We start from the raw sequence: 21280 nt of genomic DNA on the forward strand, positions 1-21280 counted from the left end.
TTTCTCTTTTCATAAGTGAGGTTGAGCATATTTTCTTTTGTTTAAGAGCTATGTATTTTCCTTTTCTGATGAACTTTTAAATCCTATCCCCATTCATCTATTTAATTGTATGTCTTTTTCTTAGTGATTGCCATGAGTACCTTGTTATATTTGGAATATTAACAGTTTGTGATAAGAATTGCCAATATTTTCCCCATTTGCCATTTGTCTTTTATTTTTACCTTATTATATTTTGGCCACACAAAAATTTACCTTTCTAAAAAAACAAAAGGTATCAATCATTTCTTATATGGTTTGTGGGTTTTGTCTCATAGTTAGAAAGTTCTTCCTTACTTTAAGTTACAGGATAATCCCCCCATTTTCTTCTAATACCTTTACTTAATTAAAAAAAAAATCTTTACATCTTCAACCTAGTTGAAATTTTATGGTATGGGATGCTGATATAACTTTTCTTTTCCAGATAGCTACTTTATATTATTTTCACTATTAATTTTTAATTTGATGAACACAAAGAAAAATAAATATTTCCCCCAAATTTTGAGAGAAAGTTTAGAGGAAGAAGAAAAGTTTGCTTCAGGCTGGTTCTTCTTATCAGTCTGAGGTGAAGTTCACAACTAATATTGATATTTTTAAAAAATATAACATTTTCCTTCTTTCTTGATCAAAAGTACTGATGCTGATGGTCCAGGTTAGGCATGCAGATCATGATGACATAGAAAACAGAGTGAAAGAGCCAGGACATTTCTTTTTAGTTCCACCTCTCTTTCATATATGTTGTGTGTGCATATAAAAAATACAGTTTGGAATGGACATATGCCTTTTTTCACTTATTTTATTGTATATCCCATTTAATAATCATGAAATGGCTACATGGTGTTTTGGACTTAAATGTACCATACCACAACCATTCTTATTTACTGCTGGAAGTCTAGATTTATTTCTAGTTTTTTATTAGTATATACAACACTGTAATGAACATCTTTCTGGTTAAATCTTTCTTCATATTCCTTAAATGTTAAAGGCAAAAATTATTAAAGGTAGAATTACTGGGTCAGTGGGTCTGACTGTTTACATTGCTGGTGACACCACAATGCTGCCCTATAGAAACGCTGCACCAATTCCCAGTCCCACCAGGAGTACTAATTCCATACAATGTTTTACAGTGCTATATTATTAATAGGTAATAATGAGTATTTTATTATTAATTTATTTGGTATTTAAAAAATCATCTTTATATATTTACTGGCCTTCTATATTCCTTTGAGAATTACATATTTTGTTCTTTGTTGGTTTTTTAAATATGGGAAAAGTGATTAATATATTACAGGTATCAATCCTTTGTCTACTTGATTTGTTGCCTAAATTGTATCTATTAATTTTTTTGACATTTAGAAAGAGGCTAAGATATGTAAAGTAAAATCTATTTCTTCATTTATTATTTATTTTTTCCCACTTGAAGAATATGAATTCACATAAATTTTGTTCTAGGACTTTTTTGTTCCTTCATTTTTACATTTAAATGTTTAATCTCTATAATTTATTTTGGCACAGAGCATGACATTAGTATCTATAATATTTTTTGGCATTTGTTTCAATATCATTTATGTAATAATATAACTTTCTATATGAAAATGCAAAGGTATCTCATTGTTTCCCACTTATGTTTTCTTTTTTTGTTATTAGTCTAAATTTTAATTTTCTGTTGTTTTAAGTACCAAATATATTAATTCTCCTCTTTGTAAATTCATTAACTGATGAATTTCTAAATTATTTCTTTCCTTCTCCTTTCTATTATATACCACTAAAACTATTCCTGAAGTCATCCTGTACTTCTTAATTACTGTCATTTTTTTAAAAAGAACTTCTTGAGATAAATGCTTAGTTCCCGATTTTCCTTCCCTCCTCTTTCCTTCTTTCCTCCCACCCTCCTTCCTTCCTTTCTAACAGTGAGGGCACTGAAGGCATTTTCTTCTGGGTGAGATGTTGGCCACAGCTCATGAGTTTTGCTATATACTATTCCCATAGTTATTTCAGAAAAGGCTTAGTCATATAGTTTTTTTGATGTCCTTTGTGACTCAATTGTTAGTTTAGGAAGCAGTCTGATTATGTTGGCTTTTAAAAGTGGTTGGCTTTCAAATATTTTATTCTTGCTATTAATGTCTATTTTTATTGCAATGAGATCAGAGAAGACAGCCTTTACAATTTCTTTCTACAATTTAAGAATTAAGTTTTTTCTTAATCTTTCAAAAACCAAATAGGAATAACTTTTATATCATCTTTACCTCTTTCCCTCGGACATCACCACATACTGTGCTGGAAGTTCTGATTACATATCAAAATACAGCATTGCAGGAAAAATGTGCTAAAATTTCTATCAAAAAAGGAAAAGAGGTTACCTGAAACATATCCGTATCTTTATCGTGTGTGTACTCAACCACCACAGTCTGATTCCTGGACAAAGTGTAGGATATACTGTGTTGACCTTTGCAGCTGATAGCCTAATAATGAAATTAAAAAATATATAAAAACTCATTAAAATTACATTTTAACAACTTACCATAATTCTATTTGTAGTTAAGAGCCATCGTTCTACCAGAAAAACCCAGCACAAGCCAGCATTTCCCAAACAGCCAGCATTTAACAAACAGCCAGCGCCTGTCCCTGTGCTCTGTCCCCCAATCACAGAGGAGCCAATGCTCACAATTCTGGTTTTACTAGTCTATCTTAATGTGAACACTATTTTATTTAAATCAAACCAAAGTTAATTTACTAGTTTGCAAAACTTGATTTAATGACATTCTTAGGAAAAAGATATGCTTTCTCCATATTACCTAAACTCGCATATTACCGCATTTTTAGACTAATACGGTGATTTAAAATTTTAAAATTTATTTCAGACAACATAAGTCAGTGACATTTTGTTATTTTATTATTATTTTCCCTAGGCAATAGAGATTATAAGCATGGTAAAAGAATCATTGAAGCACTATCAATTTCTATATAATAAATACTGTCCTATCCAATGATAATTATATCTACCCTCTGTTTTATATCTCATTTTAATCTTGTATAAGCAGTTGCTTTACCCACATATTTATTGAATTAATAAATAAGGTAGGTAATTTAGTGTTTTTTCCTATTTTTAGACTGGAAAAAGCTAATATTTTTCAAATAATTTAGAAATAGTAAGAAAGATATTGCTTTTATTTTGTCCATAATGATATATTTGAACACATCTTAAATTGTGGTCATGTATTTTTAATATTTCTAAATTAACAGAAAAATGGATGTAAATTAGACTCTAAATCATTTCAATTACATTTTATCCATTCTACTTTAACCTAATTTACCTTCATTTTTTACTCTTTTACATTAGGCATAATAAATAAAACTTTAATAAGCCTTTCTATTAAGCATTTGTTGAATGACAACACTGTATGAAGAACAAGAAAGCATTCAGAAGTAGATGGCCATATATAGCATGTTAATGAAAATGTACTGAACATTTATATTTGACTAATATAATTGCTTACAGCAGTAAAGAGTACAACATTCCAAATCAACTTTGAAGTTAGCCTGGTTAATCTCATGCTTATTTAATAATCTGCCCTGAGGAACTTCATGATTGAACTAATGTTTTATTCTACTCGCGTCATTAAGATAATACAAGTATTAGAAATAATACATATCTTTAATATGGTCAGGAATCTAAAAAATACTTCTTAAATTACTCAGTAACACTAACAAATATAATCCTAAATTTTCATTGGTCTGAGTCAGTAAATTTAACGGTAGTGACATTCGTTCCCAAATTTACAAAGAACTATTTCCAATTTAAGTGGATATCATTCATGTATTAATTAATTTAATTGTGGCAATCATTTCACAATTGTGGCAATCATTTCACAATGTATATGTGTATCAAATAAATCATCATGTTGTACACCTTGAATATATACAATTTTAACTTGTCAATTATACCTCTATAAAGCTAGGACAAATTCAATTTGAAAAAATAAGTGGATATTTATAGTCAGTAAAAAATGTACTTTAAGAAAAATAATTTATTAAAGTCAAATTTACAAAACTAATAATTGGGGTGTGATCATTTATAAAATAATTTATTTTAAGGTTCCTTAAAAAGTGTCCATTGCATTTTAAAGGGATTCAATTTACAAATACTCAAACACAACTTTCTTGGCATACACTTATTATATCAAATAAGAATGATTGTAGTTTGTCAGTTATCTGCAAAGCAAGGCATTAACAAATACTGTAACAGAAAACCTTTTAAGAAGTTACATGTTTTTGTATGACGGTATTTTCTTAAGTATGGTGTTTCTTAAACTTCCACCAAAGTTGCCTGAACTGGAAGAGAGTTACCCGAACCTTGGATATGTCTGAGGGAGCAGCCCTCAAACAAAGTTTCTCATGGTTAAAACATCTTACCTTAAATTATAAATTTTGTTTTCTACTGCAGAATATGCTTGCTAGCTTTAATATTTAAACATTTCTTCCAGATGTGCTGGGAAGTCAGTGCCTTAGGAAGACTCGCTGTGCTCACCCTGAGATGTGCCTGGCACGGCCCCGCGCAGGGGGCCCTAGAGACACCTCCTTGCCACTTTGCGAAGCACCAGAAACGGCCATTTTATGGGCTCTATGTTGTCCCTGGACACAATCCTTCTATGGCGTTTAATTCTAAAAATATTCTTGTGACCCAAACTATTCATGTAAGCCTATGTAATACATGAAAAAGGATATTTACAGGGACAGTGTCACAATACCTGGAAATTGCCCACAGCAAGGGGAAGCCTTGCCCATGCCCATGCCCATGCCCAAGCCCAGACCGGAAAGGAAGCACTGGTACTTTGGGGCCTGGAATGTGGAGCTCATTTAAAGAAAGGTTATAATTTCAAACTTCTGCCACTTTTTTTATGTTGCTAAAGGCGAATGGCTAGGCTTAGGAAAGGTGAATGCTCTTGGGTTAGGAAAGCACTTTTTCTGCATCTTTTTAAAGAAAGTCCTAGCTGCGGGCTAGGAATTGGAGGCCTCTGGATTTGGGGAGGATGGGGAAGTGGGAACGGAGACTGTGTGGGAGAAACAAGTCCCCAGAAGGCGGTGAATGGCTCCCCAGCAGTGGATAACGCACCCTCTGCAGCCCGGGTGGCTGAGGAACTTCAGGATGAGTGTGACGTCCACCTCAAAGTCACTTCCAGTTCTGGCAGGGGTTTCCCTCCAGTACAACTAAGCCAGGAGAGGAGTCCTGCCCACACAAGGACCCTGAGTGCCGATGCCCCAGGATCTAAACAGGCTGCGCCCACAGGAAGCAGAAGCATGGTGAAGAGCTGGCCTGAAAAGACTGAGACTTAAATGAGGACTGGGATTTGGAGCAAAAACATGGCAGTCAAAACCCAACTAGCCAGGAGTTCAAAACCAGCCTGAGCAAGAGCGAGACCCCGTCTCTACTATAAATAGAAAGAAATTAATTGGCCAACTGATATATATATAAAAAAAATTAGCCGGGCATGGTGGCGCATGCCTGTAGTCCCAGCTACTTGGGAGGCTGAGGCAGAAGGATCGCTCGAGCCCAGGAGTTTGAGGTTGCTGTGAGCTAGGCTGACGCCACGGCACTCACTCTAGCCTGGACAACAAAGCGAGACTCTGTCTCAAAAAAAAAAAAAAAAAAACCCAACTAGCATCTTCAGAAATAAATGCAGAGATGTGGACTTCTTTCAGTTCTGTGAGTTAGGGCTCACATGATCTTGTTTGCCTGTTAAAGTCTAGGGCAGGGTCAGATTTAAGTGGTTGGGGGGAGTTAAGACGAAAATTTAAGCTTAAGATCAAATTTTTGCTTTCTTTCTTGGGTCTAGTCTTACAGAGAAGTCTGTAAGTACACAAGGCATTAAGCTTTTTGGGTTTTTGTTTTTGGTTAGAAGAATCAATTTTCCAACAATATTTTTTTAACATTTAAAATATGACTTTTAGAAATACAGCTTCTAGAAAATTACGAAGTCAATATCTGTAGTCAATCATTTCAGGTACTTTGGAAATAAAAATTTCCCCAAGGCACCATGCTGTTTGGAAATCTGTTTCTGAAATATCAGAAAGGAGAGTGGGTGGGGCCTTCTCTTGGCACACACTATAATTTGGTTCAAACACAATTATTGTAACATAACGTTGTGATCTTACAACACTAGCACAAATCTAGAAACTGGGCTCTTTAACACTGTAAAGAACACTGGCCTTGCAGCTGGTCAGGTGGACAATGCTGATCTCCTATGTCCTCTTTTCTACTGTGGGGCTGTGGCGAGAAGGTGGGTCGCTGACTCCGCTCTCGTAACACTGCCTGCAGCTCAAAACACAGGTCCAGTCTTATTTGTTTCCAACCCCAGCACCAAGGGAACAGCAGCAACTGCTGAATGTCAAACTGCTACTGTACATGAGGAGATTCAGAGCTTCTTTCCTCAGGTTTTCCCCTCACTTTCCCTACTTATCACTAGCAAAGGAGTGACACTCTCAGCTCAAATGTTTTGCATCTATAAATGCTAATATTACCAGTTTGAATTTTATTGGGTTAAAAATACACAGTTAGGGAATTACAGATACACAGATTAAAGGATTCCAACTTTATCCAATTTAAGAAATTAAGCATTACTATGCAATCCCAGCCGCCCAGACCAGGTCTGAGCCAAGACATTATCTTCTTAGCCGAGGATATGTTATTTTCTTAGTTCTATGCTACTTACACCATAGGCTCACCTCAGCCTGCCTTTGTCATTCGGGGATGAGAGCAGTTAGAACTGGTTATCCTGGTTCGATTTACAACTATAAATTAACCAGGGGGTTCTCTGAGTCTCCAGATTCTAAAGCAAACATGGCTCACACATCCACAGAATTTTCTTCCAGTTAGAAACCCGCATGTACATACATGAAAGCACTTACGGGGATATATGACATGTAATGACACAGGAGGTAATCTTGACAGATGCATAATGGGGATGCAGGTCTTCATGGCAGCCAGAGAGCTTTCATGCAAATTTTAAAGTATAAGGGAAATAATTCCATCTTTTATTTGTTAAGAAGTGGTGGTAGCTTTCAACCACAAAGTCAAAGGGAAAAACCCTACAGAGACACTAACAACGGGTTTCTAGAAAATACTAATTCCTTATGATTTAGCGCATTTAATTCAAGCTCTATGAGGCTGCTAAGTGAGACTCTGTCAACGGTGTGGGGTGAGAAAATGGAATTCATCACTGTGGAAGACACTGTTGGGTTCCTACCAAATGCCCTTCTCCCTGCTAGCTGGGCCGGCTTCCTGCGAGAAAGCCTGACAATGCCAACCCTCACTCTCCTGTTCTCCTCTGAGGCTAACACGTGGAAATGTGACACAGCCCTGGCCAAGGGGACTTAGGAGAGACCCGGCATGGACCTCCTGGGGATGAGAGACACCAGGAGGGCTCCTTTCCATCTCTGTCATTAGAACAATGATGGACTCGTGCAGCTGAGGTGGATGTCCTGCTGCATGAGAGGAAGGTCAAAGACTCTCAGGGAGGTTGGCTGAAAGTCTTGACATCTTTGAGGCGCTGAACCAAGCCTGGAACTACCTGTCCCCAGACTTCTGGAAGAAAAGTGAGGGTTTTAGGCTGCTTCTGGTTGGGTATTTGGTGACCTGCAGTGTAAAGCACCATTATCCTGTTTGGCCCAAACTTGTTTTTCCTCCTGGGTTTCCTATTTCACTCAACGGCACAACCATATTCCCCGTCACTCACACTTAAAGGCTCCACCTCACCTCTGAGCCCTCTCCTGCCACTGCTGTCCACATGCGATTAACATTATTACCAGCATAATTAATCTAACAGGGAGTCAAAGCCAGGCTCACTGATTTCACTGCAGTAAGGCAAAAGTCAAATACAAAGCAAAGAGAATGACATGTAACAGTTCACCTTTTCTCCTCAAATACAAAGTAGTTATTGGGCAACCAGTACCTACACACCTGATTTATTCCCCAAAGGAATGTTATAATCAGCTCCTACAGCCCGTAACTTTCCGTTCTGGAGATGACTGGCGGCAGTCTGATTCGCCTCCCCTGGAGCCTGGGCTGGCCTGTCCAACAGCATGCAGCGGGAGGGATGCAGGGGGCTTCCGAGGCGGGGTCAGGGGAAGCCTTGTGCTTCCCACCTGCCACTCTGGGAGTTCCCGGCTGCGGGTAAAGAAGCCTGGCTAGGCAGATGCCACCAGATGCCCCAAGGCGGCCAAGCCACCGGGAGAATGAAATGCCATGTGAGGAGGGGAGGCCTGGGAGCATGAAGACGCAGACATGTGAGGGATGAAGCCCCCTTGGGAATGGATCCTCCAGCCCCAGCTGCACCAGATGTGGATCAGAGACAAACCACTCAGCTGCACACTTCCCAAATTTCTGACCCACAAAATAATGAACAGACTAGAATGGTTTCTGTTAAGTCACAAAATTTTGGAGTAGTTAGACAACAATCAGTTTTCAAGGCCTACTGGTGCCAGAGCATTTTCTGTATCTTGTGTGACTCATCACCTAAGACATTACAGTTAATTGTGTGACTACCTTGTCTGCACCCGAGGGCATGTGATAGGCGTGTCTACCATGGCAGGCAGTGTGGTGTATTCACAAGGAGCAGGGACTATGTTTCTAGTGGAAGTTTCATGTGCTCCTGAATGTATGTTAAGAGGCTGTGGTTAGTGCAAATTTGTATTTTTATTGTGATAATCTCCAGTTGTTACAAGGCTAAGTGAAGAAAATTTCACATTAAAATATTTAAAGATTAATATATAAAAAGAATCTGTAAATCATTCAAAAAATTGTCAGAGAAGGCAAAAGCCATCAAGTATGTCACATTGACATTTTTTACTCTTTATACATTTGGAGCAGGAGTATAGAGGATACTAGGCAGGCAGGAGAAGAAAGTAACCGTTTATGTTAGAAACTGTGAAGCCAAACTTTGGCAAACTATATGTTATGTATTCCAAAGGGGTACGCCTTACTGGAACCCACCTCATTTAAGGGAATGCAGTGTGTGTGCATGTGTGCTCATGCATCTAAGTTTCAAATAAAATGAAATTCTTTTTCTTCAAAACTACACCTAATTTTTCTATTAGTATGTTTTTCTTAGAACCAAATGACTCAAGAGTTAATAATCCCTCGTCTAGACATCCCGAATGTCGATTATTACAGAAACGCAGTTACTGTTCCTGGGTCACACAGTAGTCTGACTAAATCAAATGAATATGTTTCTGGAAAGAGCACACCCTGCATAGTCTTCTCTGTGTGTAGATATAATTAGTGTTGTTTCTGCCTCTCAAAAGTGGAGGGCCACAGACCTGGTGTGGCTTCCATGCTAAAGCAAACCAAGTTCTCACTGAGTTGCTCTGAAGAGCCCCGCACCACATGTCTGAATGTGGTGCTAGTCTCTGATGCTGTTCCTCACACCTGTCCTTCAGGTCTCAGCAAAACACCTGGGAAGAAAGAGCCCTGGGGCTAGATGCGCTGTGGGCCGAGCATGCCTCCCTCATTCTGCCTTTGTTCAGATCATCTGCTCTCCAGAGTAGTCAGAGGTTCTCTGACAGCCCGCCTGACTGCGCAGTGCTAAGGAAACTGAGCACTCTACTCAGGGAGCTGGTGACCCCTCTGTCTTTCGGGTTCCACCAAGAAACATAATCTAAGTTTGTGTTCTCAATAGCCCTCTAAATGATTGGTCACACTCAGCACTCTTGAGTAAGGCTTCCCTGCCAATGATTCTTCACGTTCTAGGCAAGTTTATTTTCAGCCACTTTACCTGTTAATTCTAATTTGTAATTTAATATTTCAGTCCATTATACAATGTAAGTAAATAACTATGTAATATGATTGTAGCAGAAAGGACCTAATGAAATTGGAAAAATAACCACATTGGCCTCTCACGGTGGTTTTGGTTACTAACTACAAGCATTCCTCATAGGTTGTACTGCAGTAGCAACATTTTAATTGGTATGGGAAAACATATAATGAAACTGTTTTGGGATAGGTCTGAATGGGGCCAATGAGTCAAATCTTTGTTGTTCAAAAACAACTTCTAATATAGTGTTTATGTTTCTGGCAGAAATGTGCACATTTATGAGCAAACGACCGTGCAGCAGCCTGGAAATAACAGTTAAATGACTTTACCTTCTGGAGCGCTGTGCATGCTGTGACAGGGTATCAAGCGTGTGTGGGCATGCACTGATTATCCCGTGAGGCACCTGGTACTAGTTCCCATCACCTCACCCCAATATCCACTGATAATACAGCAAAGGCTTGAATATCGTGCAGAAGAAAACACTCATGCCAAACTGGCTCTCTCAATATGACCACCTGGTTTATTCTGCTGAGCTCCAACTTCACAGGTATGTTAGGAAAAGAGAGTAAGACCGTGGATACCGCAGAGATCAACTTCGCTAGTGGGTTTTGACGTCGAGCAAACCTGGGCCAGGATTGAATCTGAGTTCAGATACTCACCAACTGTAACCAAATTACATAACCGCTCTGATTCTTTGCTTATTACCTTTATCATTCGTCAACAAAGGGAGTCAATGTCTGCAGCCCTGATTTCACTGTATTCAAAGCAGAGGGAATGATGTATTTAATATAACATGGCATTTTCTCTCTTCAAATATCAACCTGTACTTACAGCACTGCTTCATGACCCAGAAGTGCTTCCCATCAGTTCCTTGCAGTCCGTAACACACACTTTGGAGATTACTATTCTGGTTGGCTTTAAATATGTGCTAGATATTGACTATATTAATTAGAGATAATCTTGGTATGACAAACATGTTTTTCCAGAACTAATGACTTTTATGTCAGGCTGACAAGTATAATTAGGCAATAAATCCTCAATCAGTCTGATTCAAATTGCTACAGGGAAGATGAGGTCTCTGCCATCTTTGTCAATTTATGTATAAAATATGTATGAGTACTATTTCTAAAGAGAGGAGGTGGCTAAAGGAATTCACAATTTATGTTGCATGAATACACTCTATAAAATATTCTACCTTTTCAAGGAGTCATATTTCAAACAAGTGACTGAACCAGGGCTATGATAAGAAAGTCACAAACTGCTAACTTGGATTTCATCAAAATTGACAGCATTTCCTAGTGAATCAAAATGATAAGCCCATTTGTTAGAGGCAATGGCTTTGAACTTGGCCCAGGGCCACGCCTGCGCCTATCCTGGATTGGCTTACTGAGCTGTGCCGTAAACTTCGGCAGAGAACCTACAGCACACAGGGTGCTGGACAGGGCTGGGGCAGATACCTTGATCCTTCAGCAAGCTCAGATGCCAGAGGGTGTAAGAATGCTTGAGGAGAGCCTGCTTCTGCTTTGGGGTCACTCCTAAATATGAGAAAGCTGGATTTGGTTGGTGGTATGAGTCGCAAGAGAGAACCTGACTAGGATACAGTTTGGAAGATATGAACACAAAGGGCTGCAAGTGGCGAGCTGGGCAGGCCATGTTCACGTGCTTTGTGGGTATCTGTCCCCAGGAATCCCACCATTTCCAACTGGAGAAAATGCTCCTGAGGTCTTTTCAAATTTGCCCTCAGTTCCAGCAGTTTATTGTGTGGTTAATAGCACAGATCAGGCTGAATCCCACTCCAGCATGGGACCCTGGTCAAGTTGCTAAAGTGCTCTGGCCTCAGTTTTGTCATCTGTACATAGGCTGGTCTTGTGTCCCCAGGGCGGTCACTGCTGTCTAGGAACAGAGACATTTCCGCTACTTCTATATCCACCCAGTTTATCACGAACAAAGTGCTTAATAAGCAAAAGGCTCATATTCAAGTTTGTATGGATTATTTCATTGTGTTTTAGAACTTACCAAGGCAACTTATTGTGCACTCTTCTCTTTTAATTGCTTTATTTGCCCCATCTCTTTTGAAAAACAGGGGCAGAGTGCAGTTTTCTCACATAGGAATGCTGTAACTTACACACATATCTATACACATAAACATGTTCACATAAATAATCACACACTATGCATTAGTTATCATAAATGACAGCCTATCCTCCCCCCCCCCCCCAGGCAGGGTCTCGCCCTGTCACCCAGGCTGGAGTACAGTGGCCTAATTATAGCTCACAGCAACCTCAAACTCCTGGGCTTAAGCAATCCTCCTGCCTCAGCCTCCCGAGTAGCTGGGACTACAGGTGTGAGTGACCATGTCTGGTTGACTTTTCTATTTTTAATAGAGACAGATCTCACTCTTACTCAGGCTGTTCTTGAACTCCTGGCCTCAAGTGATCTTCCTTATAGGTGTGAGCCACCTACCTCACCGAGCTGACAGCCTATTTTTAATAATGACTTTCAAAGTTCTTCTGCCTTTTGGTCTCAGTTTACAAAGTGCACATTTTAGTGCAAACCCTGGAGACACCTCCCCACAGGGACTCTGTGTGGCAGCTCCTGACAAAGCATCAGAGGATGAGGAAGGGATGCAGTCCTAAAAGCATCACATCCCCCAGTGCAAGGCAATGCTCTGGAACCTCACCCATGTCAACGCACACACACCTAAGGCATCAGAGCTGCTGGCTACCCCAGGGCATGATCCGAAGTAAGGACCACCCTGGTCACCTAGAGAAGGGTAGGGAGAGCCTCACTCACCTGGTTAAGAGATGAAGAAAGTGACCCTCAACAAATTCATTCTTTAAAACAGCAATGCATTTGCTTTTGGACATTTTATGGTTCTAGACATGAACAAAAAGGGGCACAGGAAGAAATGAAGAAGATGCAACATTCTTGTGAAAAGCAAGTGTCTCGGTAAAAATTAAAACAATGGGATTTCTTATTGTCGCATATATTAAGAGAAGCTGAGGTCCTCAACCCCCACCTGGTACAGTCCATGGCCTGTTAGGAACCCGGCTGTGCTCACCGCCTGAGCACCACTCCTCACCTCCCTGTCCGCTCATGGAAAAATTTTCTTCCATGAAACTTAGGAATGGGCCACACAGCAGGAGGTGAGCAAGTAAACCTTCATCTGTATTTACAGCCGCTCCCCATCACTCGAATCACCGAATCACCGTTTGAGCTGTGCCTCCCCTCACCCCCCACTACCCACTGTTGAAAAGCTGTCTTCCATGAAACCGGTCCCTGGTGCCAAAGAGGTTGGGGACTGTTGCTTTAAAGGATGCATGTAAATTTGTCTGATCTTACATTTACTTCTCTAAATATTTAAGTATTGGCATATATATATGAACTACTTGCCAGAGGAAGCAAAGCTCATTGAAAGAATAGATCCTAATAAATATGAATCATAAGTAAAAACAACTCATGCAAATAACTAAGTTGAAAAAGTAAAATGCATTGCTCAATAATTCCATTTACTTATTGCTCATTTAATAATGCATTTACTGGGTAAAACAAGGTACATACCTTGTTTCTAAAGAGCAATGGAAAAAAAGTACATAAGCATCCACACTGTGTTACTGAGTATGTAGTAAATGGAAGTCCTACCTGTTGGTGTAAGCAGGCAAACTTCCAGATGCTATAAATTGAACCTGACATAAATCGATTTTATACTAAGATACCAAAAGACCCACCATATAATTGTTTTAATATGTAGGCTGTCAAAATGATCCCTTGAGTACCAAGGAATAAAAAGATTGAAATTTACTCTTGCTCCAAATATATTAAAATACAAAACCCTATTGATTATAGTGACAGAATCAAAAGTCCTCATTTAAAAGATGTAACAAAAAGGCGGAAGATTCAATTTTTTCCCTCATTTTACTTGCACTTTTTAAAAACGACTTGGCCTAGAATTAAGATTTGTGCATCTGCCAATGAATCTCATTTGCTTTACGGAATAAAACCAGACCGTCAGGGCCACATCCTAGCTATATAGAACCATGAAAATATTAATTTTCATGGTATAAGACAACTATCTTAGCAGTTGGTATTTTCAAGATGTTGAGCCTGTTAAAATCATGCAAATTATAAAATTCTGAGTGAGACAATACAAAATTTTGAGTAAGACAATGGTTGTTTTTCCTTGGAAGTACCTGCCACCACACAAAGCCATTCACACGTTTTTGTTAGAAGCTTGGATGTATATCTGGATCTTATTCCTGAGGCCTAATTAAACTGAACTTCTTAAAAGATTCCTTATCAGCTGTGTATCCTTGGGCCATATTCTGATTCTACTTCCCAATCTATAAAGTACTACAACTACTTTAAAGGGCTGTTGGAAAAACTCAGATGATGTTTGTAATGTACCCAGAGTATAGTACCCACTGTATAATTACTATTTACAGTCGATTATTTTGACTACTATAACATTCATAATCTCTTCCAGAAGAGTAAATACTTAATTTTATGGGGCTCTCCACGTTCCCGATTGACTTGTAAGGCAAAATATTTTAAATAAGGTAATATGTGCACAAAGTAACAAGCGTTACCAGTGAATAGTGTGTTCCTTCCAATTCCAGCCTCACAGAGAGAACCACTATTACTAGGTTTTTTAAATAGCCTTCCAGAGAAAATCCCATGCCTGCACTAGCATAGTACATATGTAAGTGACAGCATACTGTAGTGTTCTGTTCCCTACTTCTTTCACTTAACACAACAGCTTGTAGAATGGTCTCTATATCATGTAGCTATAGTGCTGTCTCATTCTTTTTGGTGCATAGATGCAGATTTAATATACTCCTTTTTGGTTGGCATTTAATTTTTTTTTATTTTACAAGCAGTGGTCCAAAAAATATCCAGTTATTTATTTTGCAAATAGGGAAATCTATCTACAGGATAAATTGCCAGAAATAAAATTGCTGGATCAAACTGCATATGGTATATGTACTTTTAATATTGAAAGTTATTGTCAAAATACTTTTCATAGAAGTTATACCAATTTATATTCTCACTAGAAGAATATGTTTCCCCCAACTCTCACCAACACAGGGAGTTGAGTGTTATTATATTTACCTTCTGATATATGAAAAATGATCTTATTGTGATTTTTTTTAAACTATAGAGATGGGGTCTCATTCTGTTGCCCAGGCTGAACCTCCTGAGCTCAAGTGATCCTCCTGCCTCGGCTTCCTGAGTACCTGGGATTACTGGCACGCAACATTGTGCCCAGCTAATTTTTAAATTTTTTGTAGAGATTTTTTTTCAGAGTTCTTTATACATTTTGAATATAAATCCTTTATCAGATAAATGATTTGCAAATATTTTCTACCAGTCTGTACCTTCTCTTTTCATTCTCTGAACAGTTTCTAAGGACAGATATTTTTAATTTTGATGTCTATTTATCAATTTGTCCTTTCATGAATCATGTTTTTGGTTTTAGATCTAAGAAAGTTTTGCCTAAGCCAAAGTTACAAAGATTTTTCTTTTATGTTTTTAAATTTTTTTGTGGAGATAGGGTCTTGATATATTGCTGGTCTTGAACTCCTGGCTTCAAGTGATCCTCCCATTTTGACCTCCCAAAGTGCTGGGATCACAGGCGTGAACCACCATGCCCAGCCCTTCTGATATCTTTTAAAAAATCTTTTGCATTATGACCTGTGCTTCTTTGCCTTGCCTTCTGTATTTTATGTGACTACTGAGAAGGGGTATATTGCTATTCTTGTGGTTACTTCTATGTATACAACTACAAAAATATGTTTATACTCATTAACTCTCCAATGAGAACAATGATAAATAAGAATATTTTCATTTTCTCTCTACCACCCTCCTGTGCATACTCTTCATTATTTTTATATTGTTTATTGCTGTGTACTTTTAAACCTTTAAATACACTTATTCTTCCTGTTTTAAGCGAGAGTTTTTGTCTCCAACTATAAAATCTGAGGACATTAGCAAGCTTCACAATCTCTCTCCTTTTCTTTCCTTCCTTGCCCACCTTCTACATATTTTATTATTTCTACATTGTCAGGATTATAATACTTATGTTCTATTCTTCAGCAATCATTTTCTCATTTGTTTCAGTCTTTCAGAGAAAGTGGAATTCAATGCTTCAATGACAGTCCCTTTGCCCCAGGTTCTCTAGTCATCTCTTTTTGGCTGAAATTGGTCTTCTAGGAATTTCTTCAATAAGGGCTCATGAAAATTCTATACCCTGAGTTCTTGCATCAGTCTTTGTTTATTGGCTGTATATTTAAAAGAAATGTGGGGTAAGTAAAGAAATGTGAGTCACTAGATCATAAAATCCTTGATCAAAGGAATCAACACATTTAGCATCAGTGCAAGAACTCCCTCAAAGAGCCCCAGAGGAAAAAGATCACAGAAAACACACAAACAAAAAGAGGGTGAAAGGTATTATATACAAAAATGTTTTCCCCCATGCATATTCTTTATTAAAACTTTTACAATCTGGCTGTATTAGGTGAGAATATGATAAAAAAAAATCAGGGATATTACATAACACAAGAATCAATGAGGTGACGACAGCTGCACTGGGACACGCTTTGCCAGTGGAGAGTGTCATCAGAGGAGCAAGACACTCAGTTTGAGGCTCAGCCCTTACATCAACTCACCGTGAGTCCTGAGGCCTGTTACTAGAACCTTACAAATCAGTAAAATAGGAAAGCAGTGGCACAGGTTTTAATGTTATTTTCTATTGTGAAAATACAATCTACCTATGGCAAACAATTAACTTTATCATCCCCTCTCTAACCTCAGCTATTATTAAAATTAATTTACATTTCTTGGGAAATTAAAGGCTGAAAGACAAGAATTGGAGGTAAGAGGCGTCTCAGAGAAAATAGTCCATTATGAAAAAATCTACAGTTGATTCATTTGCATAGAATAAAAAATTAATAAGAAAAGTAACATAGCTTGAAATTGAATGCACTGGGGATTCAGATCTCACTGTTAGTACATCAGTAAGACTATTACCATTGATTAAAGGGTCTATCCATGCAGTACATAATACAATGTTTATTCCCTGGGTGCTGCTGTAGAACAAAACCCCTAGAACTGCAGCTAAAAATGACCAGGGGGGTCAACGTTAGGTTATTATACTTGTTATCTAGATAAAGGAAGACAAATTAAAGGACAGAGTTGCCTTAGGACTCTGCCTATAAATTGCTGCGTAACATAAACCTGCTCTGTCTCTAATACTTTTGGAAAGAGACAGAATGTAAATAAACTTGACAAATAAAATAAATGTGTTGCTATCTTGTGGATGAAGTTTGTGCTGAATGGTTAACCCTAGATACCATCTACCGAAGCAATTTTCAAAAGTAAAACTATGTGATAGCCAAAGCAGAAAAGTCTCATTACTGTAAGCAGACAGTCAGCACTCTTCAGTCAATATATTTATGTGTTAAGTTTAGATTACCAATCTACATGCATAAAATGTTCTTGGATATATTAGTAACTCTAGCTACAAAATAAGAACCCCAAAACAGATATATGAAATAAGATAAACATATATAATTTAATAACCAAATTAGTTATAATTTCTGTATACAGTGCTTTTTCAAGGTATAGCATTTTCATATATATTACTTAGTCATTTGATCTACACAACAACACTGAAGTGGATATTATTATCTTCATTTTGTAGAATAAGGAAACTGGCGGAGAGGAGAAGGAATTTTCTAGTGGATGGGCAGCGAGTCCACATTGCATTGCATACTCTCTCCCTTGCTTCTTTACAAAAGGATTTCCAAGTCTGAGGGAGAGGATTTACATAAATGTTCATAGTCACTTACAATTTGTGAGATCATAGGATTGGGAATTACTTCAAAAGAGATGTAGCTAAGTCTCCCACTGAATCCCCCTTCCATCATTAGAAAGGAGGAACCAGAAAAGAAGTGAAAAGAGAGCCAACAAAAGATGGTGTCATGCAAGCCAAATTTGCAAGACTGACTTCAGGAATGAACAAACAAAAACAAGCAGCAATCAAAATTGTCAGCTGGCACAGAGAGATCAAGCAACAGAAATGAGGCATGGCCAATGAATTTAAGTCATTTGTGGAATCACAGAACCACAGTCACCAAGTGTTAACACAAATTGAAAGCAAGCATATTCTTTAGAAGTTTCTAGAATCTCCTTTACAGCACACTGTCCTTGTCAATACCATACAGTCTAAAAACAATAACCAAGCTTGAATAACCTGGTAAGCTTTGTGGTGGGTAGAAACCTATCTCCCTGTAGCCAGACACTCAGGAAAAAAACAACAACAAAAAACCCCCACAAACCCAATCCCTCCCCATGCTAGAATCCTTGAAATATCTAGAGAGCCTCACCACACCTTATCACACCACAATTCACTGAACTCCAGTGTTTCCTTCTCTTCGTGAAATGTCTCTCATTCTTTCTGATTTTCTTCAAAATACATTGCTTACTTTCCTGGCTACTCTACTCTGAACAGAGATCTGTCCATCTCCATTCATTCTCAAGTCTCCTTCACAGAACTTGATACTCTGTGTATGGGTAAACAATTCTACTTTTTTCACTTCAGAATAAGATGTGTTAGGGTCTTCAGGAACTCATCATACTATTTATTTATAGGAGGACTACCATCCAGATTTACTTTATGAAAATCTATTTCTCATACTTTTAAAATCAGCTTTACTGTGGCACAGTTTACATTTGCTAAACTCTACCAAACTGGTAAGTTTTGAGAAATGAAAAGTCAAGTAACCACCATCTTAGCCAAGATATAGAACAGTTCTGGCACCTCACACAGATCCCTTGTGACTTTGTGTAACCAATTCCCCACCTCCTACCTGCCTTTCCCAGCAACCACTGATGTGCTTTCTGTCACTATAATTAGGTCTTTTTTAGAATTTCATATAAATCAAAACAATATGTAGTTTTATACAGTTGGTGGCTTCACCAAAAATTTTTGAGATTGGTCTCTGTTACTGTATACATTGGTAATTTGTTCCTTTTTATTAGTAGTTATTCCATCGCATAGATATAATTTGCTTATCTATTTACCAGCTGATGGCTATTCAGATTATTTAGATTATTATAGGTTTTGACTATTAAAAATATAGCTGTGGATATGTTTTCATTTCTCTTGGAAAAATATGTAGAAGGGGATTGCTGGGTCATATAGTAGATATACATTTAAATTTTTTTGCCACACACACACACACAAACCAATCTGGAACTTTGATTGGAATTGTGTTGAATTTATACATCAATTTTTTTCAAAACTGGTATCTAAATAATATCAAGTCCTCCAATCCATGAACATGATATATCTGTTCATTTTATTTAGGTCTTTTTAAACTTATCTCAATGATTTCAGTGTACAGTTTTACACATATTTTGCTAAATTTATCCACAAGTATTTCATACGATATCTTAAATGCTTGGTTTTCAAATTTTTCATTCTCAGTTACTTACTGCTAGTATAGAAAAACAACTTATTTTGTATATTGGTCTTGTATCCTACCAGCCCACTAAATTTATTAGTGTAAGTAGCTTCTGTCTCTCTTTTTTATCTACTATAGGACTTTCTATGTGGATAATCATATTGTTCTGGAAAAAAAAAAGTTTTACTTGGTTCCCCCTCCTCCAAAATCATATGTTGTTGTTTTTCTTGTTGTATTGTACACTATTAGGACCTTCAGTACAATGTTAACTAGAATTAGTGAAAAAAGAAAACATTCCTTCCTTGTTCCCAGTTTAAGGAGAGAAAAGCCTTCAGTCTTTTACCATTAAGTGTGGCTACCAGTAAGTTTTTCATAGATACTAGGAAGTTTCATCTATTCTTGGTTTTCTGAGAGATTTTACAATGCATGAGTGTTTAACTTATCAAATGTTTTTTATGCATCTATTAAGATGATCATATAGTTTCCTTTTTAGTTTGTAGATATGGTGAATTACATTGACTGATTTTTAAATGATGAACCCACCTTGCAATTCCTGAAATAAACAAAGAAGGAATCTTACAGTTTCTTCCTGTTTGTCCTTGATAACTACTGTTATACATTTTATTTGTATATATTATTATTAACATAGATATAAATGCCATATATTATTATTAATTTGGCTTTAAAGTCAATTATCTTTAAAGAGATCAAAAATAAGAAAGACATGTCTTTTGTATATTTACCCTTATTTTTTACCATGTCTAGTACTCAATACTTTTTGTAAATCTAAACTTCCATGTTATTTTTTTCCTTCTACCTGAAAAACTTTAACATTTTTTTGTTGTGCAGGTTTTCTAGTGATAACTATTTTTAGCTTTTGTTCTTCTGAAATGAAGCCTTCATTTCTCTTTCATTTCTGAAAAAACTTATGCTAGGTACAGAATCTAGGTTGACAGTCTCCCTTTTTTTCCCCCTATCTGTCCTTCCCTTTTAATATTTTAAAGATGTCAATCCATGGTCTTCTGGCTTGAACTGTTTCTTTCTCTTTTCTTTTCTTTTCTTTTTTCTCTCTCTTTTTTTCATCCTTATCTTTGTTCCTCTACACATACTATCTCTTTTTCCTTTGGCTACTTTTAAGATTTTATTATTTTTCAGCAGTATGATTGTGATGTGTATTATTGTGGGTTTTTTTATGCTTTTTCTCTTTAGGTTTCACTGAGCTTCTTGGATCTTGGCTGTATCATTTTCATCATATTTGGAAAATTTTGGCTTTTTACAATTTCCTCCTCTACCCATTTTTCTTTCTAGGATACCAATTACACATACTTGAGACCACTTGATATTTTCCCACAATTTACTGTGGCTGTCTTCATTTTTTTTAGTTTTTCCTCTCTTACCTCGTATGGGATACTTTCTATTGCTGTATCTTCGCTGATCGTTTCTTCAGTTTCTAATCTGCTATTACTTTAATCAAGTGTATTTTTCACTTCAGAGATTTCATTTTTCACCTTTGGAAGTTTCATTTGGGCCTTTTTTTTTTTCTTTGTCTTATGTTTCTCTCTTCAACATGTACTTATTTTCCTCTATATTCTTGATCACAGGGAATATATTTGTGCCAGCTGTTTTAACCTTGTCTGTTAAATCCATCTGTAATTTCTGGGTTTGTTTCTACTGATCGATTCTACCCACAACCTCACTGTAGGTCATATTTTACTACTACATTTCTGATAATTTTTGATTGGATGCCAAATGTTGTTAATTTCATGTTTTGGGGTGCTGGAAAAACTTGTCTGGCAGGCAGTGAAGTTACCTTGGATCCATTTTCTCTCTCAAAGCTTGCTTTTAAGCTTTGTTTGGGCAAGTCCAGAGCAGACTCTGATCTAGGGATAATTCACCCTCATTACTTAGGTGATACTCTTCTGCAGACGCTATCCTATTTCCCTAGTATTTTGAGGTCTTTCCATTTTGCAG

The 21280-nt window shown here is 37.4% G+C and overlaps 1 protein-coding gene across 1 annotated transcript in view; it reads right to left on the minus strand.

The window, feature by feature from the left end:
* Positions 1–21280, minus strand: part of PELI2 (pellino E3 ubiquitin protein ligase family member 2) — a 154785-nt gene that overhangs the window by 19046 nt on the left and 114459 nt on the right. Inside the window, exon 3 of the mRNA XM_012785602.3 lies at positions 2397–2498. Coding sequence (XP_012641056.2) covers positions 2397–2498 — 102 coding nt within the window. The remainder of the gene's footprint in view (positions 1–2396; positions 2499–21280) is intronic.

The sequence above is a fragment of the Microcebus murinus genome, chromosome 6 (genome assembly GCF_040939455.1).
Source record: "Microcebus murinus isolate Inina chromosome 6, M.murinus_Inina_mat1.0, whole genome shotgun sequence".
NCBI classification, from domain to species: Eukaryota; Metazoa; Chordata; class Mammalia; order Primates; family Cheirogaleidae; genus Microcebus; species Microcebus murinus.